The sequence below is a fragment of the Rhagoletis pomonella genome, unplaced genomic scaffold (assembly GCF_013731165.1).
Source record: "Rhagoletis pomonella isolate Grant_MI unplaced genomic scaffold, Rhpom_1.0 Rhpom_scaffold_04549, whole genome shotgun sequence".
NCBI lineage: Eukaryota > Metazoa > Arthropoda > Insecta > Diptera > Tephritidae > Rhagoletis > Rhagoletis pomonella.
The window spans coordinates 1-10679 of NW_023463098.1; the positions used below are offsets into that span (position 1 = coordinate 1).

Consider the following 10679-nt stretch of genomic DNA (forward strand, 5'->3'; position numbering starts at 1 on the left):
AGAAATACAGTTTAAGCTCGTAGTCTAGCTTGATAATTTTAACAATAACTAACGACAAATATTTGAATGTATTTTTTTTTGCGTTGTTAGTGTTATTATTGTTTGTTAATAATTTACACAACCGCAATTCCTAAGTAGTCACGAACAAACGTATAAAATATGTATGTATGTACATACAAACATACATACATATGTATGCATGGGAGTACGTATGAATGCATCGACTTTAAATATATGACAACATGGAACACTTTGTACGGGCTTCTATTGTGTTGTCATTATTGCATGCATGAGACAAGTGAAAATTACAACAATAAGAAATACCAAAATATCAGGAGCGAATGTACTCGTGTTTAGTGTGCGAAATTGGTTCATCTTTTTCCTCATACTCAACTATGGCGTCTCACAATGGGATGAGAAGCAATTTTAGTGCGCCAAAAGGAATTTGAAAAATTGTCCTAATTTTTCTGGTATTTTCTGAAATTGATGTTAATACTTTTATAAACAAATTCAATACAAACTTTTTGTACATTTTTCTAGCTGTAAGTATATGCCTAGTATTCAGTTGCAAGTCATTTTAATGAGGACTTCACTGATTGATAAATATATGTACAGTGACTCAAACAAATGACCACGCGTTGTTTTTTTTAATTTTTTAATATTTCTGCATAAAAAGTTGAAAAAAATTGAAAAAAGCAAAAAACTGGGAAATGAAACAGAATATTTTAATAATGGAATAAAGTAACTTCCTCCTAACTAATGGCTCGTTGAAATATCGCGAACGTAAGATTTTTCCATCATTATTTATACTTTTTATGAACATGAAATGGTATTATAAATCTGGCCCGATGTTTGTAAGTACCAGATGTTTGACAAAATGATCAGAACGTCGAGCTGAGTCGATCTGTCTGTCTGTTTGAACGCAATTGAGTCCCTCAGTTTTCGAGATATCCGACTGAAATTTGGTAAGCGAGAGTACATATTTATAATGTGTTAATTATTTGTCGGAGCCGTCAAAATCGGTCCACTATAACTTATAGCTTCCATACAACTGTTTGCTCGTTTTGAAGTTCGGTCCTGGTTGAAAATTCTGTGTAAATGCTCATATGATTTTGTTAAGCAGATTTTTGGCCCTAGTGTTGATTCCCATCCCACTTTGCGTCTGCTCCACAGAGCATTCTCAACGATATTTTTATGCAAATTAAAAATATTAAATGTATTTCAAAACCATCACTCAATCAAAAGTATACATATATAAAATATTTATCGCGTATGCTGGACCAAAGTGGTGTTATTAGACCAGCAGATTTCTTCTTCTTTCATCTCCTTAGATGGATTTTGTTTTTGCTTTTCATGGGTGTGCTGCCAAATCAGTAAACTTTGGGGCGAATTGAGATTTTGACATTACACCAGTAATACAAAATGCACTCTTGTTTTTGTATTCTTACTACCACCTTGTATAAAATCGCTTTGTGTTCAACTACTTTTTATACATAATGCTTGAAACACAGTACCCGGCGAACGGCAAATTTCGCCCAGCAGAGCGATGCCGACGACCAACTTTCGCCCAGCTAATTCGCTTACTGAAACACAAATAGAGCGGTATCGAGCGGTTCGAATGCTGTCAGCTGATAAGGTGACCATATTTCAAGAAGGAAGCTTTTACAACGAAGAGGGAAAATACCAGCAAGAAGAAGTTTAAAATATAGAAATAGTCTTTAAATATAACTACTAGTAAACTTACGTTTTACTAGATTAATCTCTGATAGAAAAATATAAGGTTATATTATCTTACTTTTAAACAAAAATTACGATAACTTTTAAAGTACGGTCATCATGGCCTTTTTTTGTCGTTGCCGTTGACCGCGATGATAGAAATAAATCTATCGTCGCGAACAGTCGTCGAGAAAACTTCGCCGTTTGCTTTGGTTGTGCGCGTTCTCATATAAATGAGTGTGTTTTAATTATCTCGGCGAACATTCGCGACGAAAAATTTGCCGTTCGCCGGTGTTGTGCTTCAGCTTTATAGAGAAAATGAGCTACATTTTCAACAAACGAAATGGCCAAAAAATCTAGGATATGTCCTTATTTAAAGTACGAAAATTGAATGGGCTACAAAACTGCATACCCAAATTAAAAAAAAGTTCGAAATTTGTATGAAAGTTTTTTGATTTTTACCTCGCTATTATTAGCTTGGGATCCAACTATGTAATATTGATGCGCCTAAAAGATGCAACGATTTCCATTCTCAAGTGACATACCTGTAGTGCGATTCTGAATCTTATTTTAACCACATTTCACGTTGTTATCTCTAGTTAACAACTTTTTTTGGGGTTAAGTGATTGTGTATCAACTTTAACCATATTTGTCATTGTTTAGTGTTAACAAACGCAGTCAGCTGTTTGGTGACAATTATTTTTGTGGTTAAGCTAACAGCATCTAGTTTTTCTTTGTTAAGCTGTTGTTTACTAATTTTGCTGTGAAGTTAAATTGAGAAAATTGTGAAGATTGTGTTAAAAAATGGCATTTGCATACATTGCATCATATTTATATGATACCGATAATGAGCAGCCATTAAACGTGCCAAGAATTGACCGGCGGACCGGATCAATACAGCCTATATTGCTGAAAATGTTCCTAAATCTATTACAAAACAACCAACCCAACAGCGCCCTTACACTGTCCGGGCGTTTCGCTTTAAACCAATAAACAACAATTGAATTTGTGAGTGCCGGTGCTGTTGTGAAGGGTTATTCATGGATACCACAAAAAGAGATACAAAACTACATCAATGCTGTTGGCATAATACTCGCTTCTCTGCCTGAGAAATGTTGGAAGGCAAATGATCCCCATAGGTAAAATTGCGTGTTCTGTTTGGTATTATTTTCAAAGGAATGTGTATACATATTTCACCATTTCAGTGAGCCGCTGATACCTATGTGTCTTCAGTTGGTAATTGCATAGTTACTGCCGCGAGTGCGGTTCACAATGCTCTTTGCCGCATTCTTTTTGGCATGGTCGTTTGTTGAACCAGCCCACATAACAGACGCTCGTTTGGCAAGTTCTATTTCCGTTGCTTGATAATGTGCGTGCGCTTTCCAGTACGGGAAGCAGTGAGAAGGTGGATGGTGCTGCCTTGAGTAAAAATTGTGAAGACTCGCTGGCCGCACTAAAATCTCTGCAAGAAATTATGCATGACAATGCAGACAAATTGGCGTCACTTGCTAACGAGGAAACAGCGGAAACAAAGATGAGGAATTTGCAGGGTGAGTTGTGTTTAGCGGGAAGTTTAGTACCTTTTTAGATCTCTTATTCATTTCTTGTACGTAGATTGCATGGAATATTTGGCTAAATACCGGCATTGAAAGCACAAAGATCACAACGAAAAACAACCATGCCAAAGAGGAGTTTTATGTGCCTAGTCAGGCATTTTTAATAGCGCTAACACAAATTTTCTAGCACATACAACTGCGGGGGTGATACATCATTGAATTCGAATGTCTTCACTGGGCGCTTGGCGGTTACTGCTTTACTACATCGATTCCAATACGTTTTGAAGCGTTTCAATGACGACGAACGGCTGATGGACGCCGTGCAAGGGTCACAGTAGTTCATTCCGGGGTATTGGTCGTAACTATCAGTGAAGTGCACAGCTGCCAAATGCGCATTAAGTCAATTAAAGAACCAGTTTGATAACAAAGAAGGATCATACCACAACATTACCGGCACCCTGACACTTATTGAATAAGTACCAAATAAGTAAATACATATCGTCACCTGAAATGCAAAAAGACGTAACAATATCGTAAATGAGATTGAAAAAGTCGTGACTAATATTTTCATTATTTTTTTCATAAAATGATGTGGGAAGTTGTAACTCGTTGAAATCCATTATATAAATCAAAAAGTAAATTTTGAATTTTTTATTAGTTATGACTTTTTGCATTTTAACAATGATTTTTGTTACGTCTTTTTGAGTTTCAGGTGACGATATGTTTTTCTACAAATTTAAAGCAAACATATTTTTAATGACTTAACAAATTTTTCACCATTTTATGTACTCTGAATGCATGTAGACATTGAAATAACTGGGGTATCGACATTATAAATTGATTGGAAATATCTACCCGATATTATTTAGAGTGGTCCACGAAATAATAGGAATGCGATATTTTGACTCCTTTTATTTTGTGAACAACTGTTATGTACATGCACAACTGTTATATAATGCATTATTTCAACTCATTTAAAAGTTAAATACGGCATTAATTGTAACTTTTTTGTTGTAAGTTTGTTGTGGAAAGAAAAATAAGTTTTTCTTTTTCTTTTTATATTTAGAAAAATATAGTGATAACTTGACACACGTAATAAAATTCTTGTTTTGAATCATAACCAAATTACATATATTCAACTATAAGTACATATTTAAGTTTCACTAGAAAATTTCAGTAGCCGGTAAGAAAACTAATAAAATAAAAGCAAACTATTTAGCCTCAGTATTAACTTTTTTTATTAATTCTTCTTTGATAAAATAAATAATATATGTAAATAAAAATATGCATTAAATGCTGTTATACATATTAAATATATAAAACGAAGTTTTTATTAAATTACCATTTCATTTATTTCAAAATCAGTACAATAAAATTAAATTAGTTAATAATAGCCACCAAAGCTAAATGAAAATAAAATAATTCATTAAATAATTAATACGGTGATATTTTGTTTAATATTCGCAATGTTTTTCTTGCTATATATTTTTGTGAATTTTTTGTTTTGCTTAAAGAATGTCTCCTATTTTAACAAATGCTATACAAATCTAAGCTTCACACTGTATATGTACATAATTTAGAAGTATTCTGCCAAGTTGCATCCAAATGGCAAGATTTTTAATAAGCATTTCCAAAAAAAAGTATGTATCCATCCCAATTTTATTATGATAATGTGCAAATTTGAAATGTCTGAAAATGCGCGTTGTTTTATACTAATTTTTTGCTGTCCTATGCATTTTTACCATATAAAAAATGATTGAAAATGCTTTATATGGAAAAAATGCACAGGACAGCAAAAAATTATTAAACAACCCAAATTTTTAGACATTTGAAATTTGCAAATTATAATAAAATTGGGATGCATACATACTTTTTTTTGGAAATTCTTATTAAAAATCTTGCGATTTGGATAAAACTTGGCAGAATACTTCTAATTTATGTATACAGTGTGAAACTTAGATTTGTATAATATTTGTTAAAATATGAGCCATCCTTTGAAAAAAAAACTGAGCAAAAATTTATAGCATAAAAAACATTGCGAATATTAAAAAAAAAATGCGTATACTCAAGGCACGAACACTTATCACTATAAACAAATTCAGAAAACAAGATTCAACTAAGAACAATTCATTTTAAAAACAAAAAAGTAAAAAGGCACCAACAAATAAGTTAATAATAATCTAGCCTATTATTAATAAAAATATGTATATACATACAGCCCGCGACAAAAGATAGCACATCAAAATTTTTACCAGTTTTGACTACTTTTCTGTGCTTTTTTAAGGTTCATAAATTTTTTGTTAAAGTTAAGCTCCTTAACTAACAAAACCAATATAGGTCCAAATTAGAGACTTTGTACAAAAATTATAGAAATTACATAAACTTTTCGTCCCCTCTTAAGCATTATAATTTTAATTTATAGAATAACTTGCACTTTATTATACTCGATTTTAATAAGCTATAAAATTGCATTATTCTAGAAATCAAAATTAAAATGCTTGGAATTGTGAAGAACAGTTTGTGGAATTTTTGTAATTTTTGTACAAAGTCTCAAATTTGGACTTATATTGGTTTTGTTAGCTAAGGAGCTTAACTTTAACAAAAAATTAATGAACCTTAAAAAAGAAAAAGAAAAGTATATACACAAACAATTTACATCTATTGGGGAGGGCCCAGTGAATTAGTAAACTGGGCGAAAGCATGCGCACAAGCTTTCACCCCCTCCGCCAACACCGTGAAGGCCTCTGCCATTGTTGCAGTTACGGTAGCCATTCGCTCTGTGGCAGCAGCCATTCTGCTTATTGCCTCAGCATTGGAGCGGTTGGCCTCCGCGTTGGTTGCAGCACTTTCAGCAAGCCTCTAAGAAAATAAAAGTTTTATTAATAATTCAATACAAATACAGTATTGAAAAAATTACCTTTTCTGATTCGGCCTGTGCCTCGGCAATTCTTAAAAATTTCGCCTTTGTTGGCGATTCTTCCGCACGTTTCCGCTTATCGGTTCTGCGCGGTGTTTGCCTCGGCGTTTTCGGAGTTTCTCACCGAATTTCCGACTCGCCATCCGACACCGTTAGTGGAGGAATTACCATGGTGTCTTCCTCCATGACTAAGCGGAAATTTTCATCCGCCACCCCCAATGTTAATTGCAGTTCCTAAAAATAGCATAATGAATATTGCAATATGATTAACATATTGGCATGGGCTTTTAATACGGTACAATTCAACTTACCTCTTCCATGGGAATATTCTCTTGGACATCCGGTTGCCCCTCCATATAGCTGCTTCCCACTAGAGCTATTACCCGCTTCTCCAATTCGTTCAAGGGAGGCTGTTGAAGCGGTATATTCCCCGTCAATGCTTGCTCCCTCTTACGATCACGAACTCGCGTCGATGTTCGACTTTTTAGGTCGCGCCAGACCTTTTGCAAAATAGAAACACACTTTCATACTTTACTATTCTTTGGTGTAGGCCGTTTTCGGAAATGCCTTACTGCAAAGCACCTCTCCTTATACTTAAGTATATAATGATGTCTGATTTCAGCAAACATATTTTTGGAATAAGAGGTGCGATGTTTTGCAGTAATGCATTTCCGGAAATGCCCGTACTTCATCACTTATACTTACATTTTGCCATTGCTCCACAGATTTGGCAGCCCCCCCAAGAGAATTCAATTTATCTGCCATCTCTGCCCACTTCTTGGTGTTCTCCAACTTGCCATGGAGCTTCTGGAACTTGCCGCTCGCCACATTCGGGTTTTCACCCAGAAAGTCAAGCATCGCGCTTAACTGCTCCCCCGATGCACGGCTCCTTTTCGTCGGCTGGATAGACATCCTGAAATAAAAGAAGTTCTAGTAAATTCCAATTAATAACTAAAATAACTAAATACTACCTTTTAAAATTGCAATACGTTGCTGGCGCTAAAAATTCCGTTTCCGCGGGAAGGAAATAAGTTTTTTTCTTATTCCTCTTTGTACTTTTCGCATATTTGACATTTATCTCGACTGAGATGCCACATTTCATCATTTTAAATAAAAAGGAATAATCAGCTGTTTTTCGCTGTTAAGCAAGAGTTAGAGAATCACACAATTGTTAGTGCAAACGGCAAAAGTTGTTATGTAACCTAACAATTTTTTTATTGCTAAGAGTTACAGAATCGCACTACTGATGACAGTTTGAATTGGAATTCCTTTAAATTTCCATTGTTAAAGTAACCCGATGACAGCACGAATGGAAAGCGAATATTTAGTTTTTTAAACTATAATTTTTTTTAATAGCGTTTGTTAAAGAATATACTATATTTTTATAAATAAAATAATTAAAAGTAAGTAATAATAAAAGCGTATGTATAAACGTATGCGCACGAAGTATAGTAGGGCTGGGACTTTCCGTATATTCGAACATCCGTATAATTCGTTCGGATATTCATGTATAAGAATAAAATCTCAATAGTACGGATAACCGGCTAACATCCGTTGATTTTGTTATCCGGATATCCTGTTAGTATCCGTTCATTTTGTCATTCTAATATTATAAAAGTATTTGAATGGGTTTGTAAAATATTTCTCAAGTTTACTGAATCTATCGAATTGCAAAATAATTAATTGAAAATTCCATCCATAAACGAAAAATTCTTATTTTATTATTCATTTTCATAATTGAATATCCGGAAATCTATTAACTATACGGATATCCGTATATCAGATTTTTTATTCAGATATACGAATATTCGGATAGTCAAAACATCCGGATAGAACTCTCAGCTCTAGTTATTACTTTAAGAACGTTAAAATCCTCCTCGTTTTTTGGTTAGGCAACTTGGAACAATGTGTAGCGTCCCAATTTAGAGAAGTCCATACACATTTACTGTTAGTGTCATAATCCAAAAATTAAAAACTCGAGAAAAACGGCTTGGAAAGTTTTGAATTTTAACATATTCACATAATAGTAAAAATTAATACACGTTTTGTTAAATTTTTACACAACATAGAATAACGGGTGGCTGTATTTCCCGCATACTTAACTCGATTTTGCATTATTTAACATTATGACACTCTTGCAGCAAAAGTGCGATATGTGCATTAGGGTGGTCCAAAAATGCATGTGAAAAAGTAAGGTCGGATTTTTTATGCTCTCACCCCGTAGGATTGTTATATACCCAAAAAAATATATCCCTATTTTTTTAAATCAAAAAATATTTGGAGGTCGCTCAAAGCGCCCAAAGTTTTGCATGCATTTTATATGGGGAAAAACAGCTTTTCGTAGGAATGGTATATAATTCTTAAAAATCAATATTTTGCTATCGGAAAACTCTGTTTATCTGCAGGAGATTTCCAATAATAATACCCAATTGTTTATTTAAGCATTTTTTCCTCGCAACTATAATTTATAGGTCCGCCAAAAACCCATAAAAACCCCGAAAAATGGTTACAAAATGGTTGAATAAACAATTGGATATTATTATTGAAAGTCTCTTGAAGAGAACCAGAGCTTTCTGATCGAAAAATATTGATTTACAAGAATTCTGTACCATTTCTACGAAAATTTGTTTTTCTCCCATATAAAAATACATGGAAAACTTTGAGCGCTTTGAGCGACTTCTAAATATTTTTTGAGTTCAAAATAAGAAAATAGGGATATACTTTTTTCGATATAGAACAATCCTAGGGATGAGAACATTACAATTCCGACTTTACTGTTTTTGGACCACCCTAATGTGCATACATAGTGTGTGGACATAACGTTATATGAAAAAGCTTAAAGTCATGAATTCATAAGCAGGCCATTTTTTAGAGCGCTATTTGGTAAACCCCAGTGGTTCCGGGTTGACCATATAACTTTTGCACCAAGGAAAATGGAGTCTGTTTTTGAAATTTTCACAATTCGAGACAATAAAACGATTTGGTATGCCCTTAAATTTGTCTCAACCAAAAAATAGACTTTAAATCGTCTGGTCCATGACCTAACGAAATTCACTAATATCTTTATTTTCAGCTGTTACTATTAATCGGAAAAGTGATTTTTTCATGTACGGAATTTATGGAGTTTTCATATGTGTAACTGAAAAACCTATATTTAATTAAAAAAAATCATATGCCTACCGTTATATAATGTTATATACATACATACATGTATCTAAATATTGTCGTTTAAAGTACAAAACTGCGATCAAGATAATACAAGACCTCGTAAGTGAGGTTGCTCAAATTTTACAGGAGAGAAAAACCTGTTGTATTTCAAAACGGTTCTCTATTTTATCCACAATCATCTCTACCTTTTATATAGTTGTTTAAAGTACAAAACCGCATATCGTAATTCTGCACAACCGCGTAACTGACATTTGCTGCCAAAAATTGGATTTGCTCATACAAGCTCTTGGCTTAATCCATATCCATTCGTCCTGAAATATACTAGCCTGAAATGCGATTACTTTATAAAAAACAGAACCATTTTGAAATATTAATGTTTTCACTCTCTAGAAAATAATTTATGCAACATGCGTGGTTTTGCATTATCTTGATACGCGGTTTTGTATTTTAAACGACGTAAATATCGATATTTTGGTATGATTGAATAAGGCTTGACACCAGCAGCTTCCGGTGAGCAAATCTTATTTTTGGCACAAATGTCAGTTTACGAGGTTTTGTTGCACTTTAAACGACGATATGTACTTTGAAATTTAGTCGCAACTCCCACAAAAACATAGAGTTCCACACACGTTACAAATACATAAGGAAAAAAAGAAAAACATTTTTTCCGCCAATTCGCTTGAAGTTTTTTCCTCTCTTTTATGTATTTTCCAATGGCCTCAACTCGGGCAGCCCATAGCGTCGCTGATATGTAACTATTATTATAAGCCTGATAATTGACGCTGATGACGTCGATGCCGCTTTGTATGCGATACTGATGCTAATACATACATATATTTACATATGTAGTACATATCTACACATGTATTGTACTTGAAATTTATATAACTTTATACTTTTCCAGTGCCCATTACTCAACATTTCGCTTTTATTTATTCACATACATAGTTGACATTCCTTTTTTTTATTTTATCGAGCATTATGTTTTGTCGGTTGACGAATTTTTTGTCTGATTAGTTATTAAGTTCAACTTTATTATAATTTGATAATTTATTTAATTTACTTTATGGACAGTTATCGCAAGTTTTTCGCAGTTAATATTCACAATATTGCATGAAATATAAATATACATATATGTACGTATGTACTTCCATACAGTCAATCAATAAAGTTGCTGTACAGAGATTTTTTCAATACGGGCAACTGTTTTTTTTTAATATTTTACTTATCGCTAATTGTTTATAAAAATTTGGTTAATTCCAATAATACTATTCTGAAAATTGTCATTAAAATTATGTACTTTTTAATTATACTCTTTAGAA

At 33.3% G+C, this 10679-nt stretch overlaps 1 protein-coding gene and 1 long non-coding RNA gene across 2 annotated transcripts; one reads left to right on the plus strand and one right to left on the minus strand.

Annotated features, from left to right (window-relative positions):
- Positions 1 to 2272: 2272 nt before the first annotated feature.
- Positions 2273 to 3960, plus strand: LOC118754750. Its single transcript, XR_004994935.1, has 3 exons — positions 2273 to 2855; positions 2922 to 3266; positions 3331 to 3960. It is a non-coding gene; the product is annotated as an uncharacterized LOC118754750 (long non-coding RNA).
- A 1792-nt stretch (positions 3961 to 5752) lies between these two features.
- Positions 5753 to 7424, minus strand: LOC118754751. The gene is made up of 4 exons (XM_036489638.1): positions 7161 to 7424; positions 6895 to 7102; positions 6190 to 6689; positions 5753 to 6131 (listed from the first exon to the last, which is right to left on the minus strand). Exons 1-3 carry the CDS (start codon positions 7292 to 7294, stop codon positions 6492 to 6494), a joined length of 540 nt encoding a protein of 179 aa, XP_036345531.1. The 5' UTR covers positions 7295 to 7424; the 3' UTR covers positions 5753 to 6131; positions 6190 to 6491.
- Positions 7425 to 10679: the final 3255 nt, after the last annotated feature.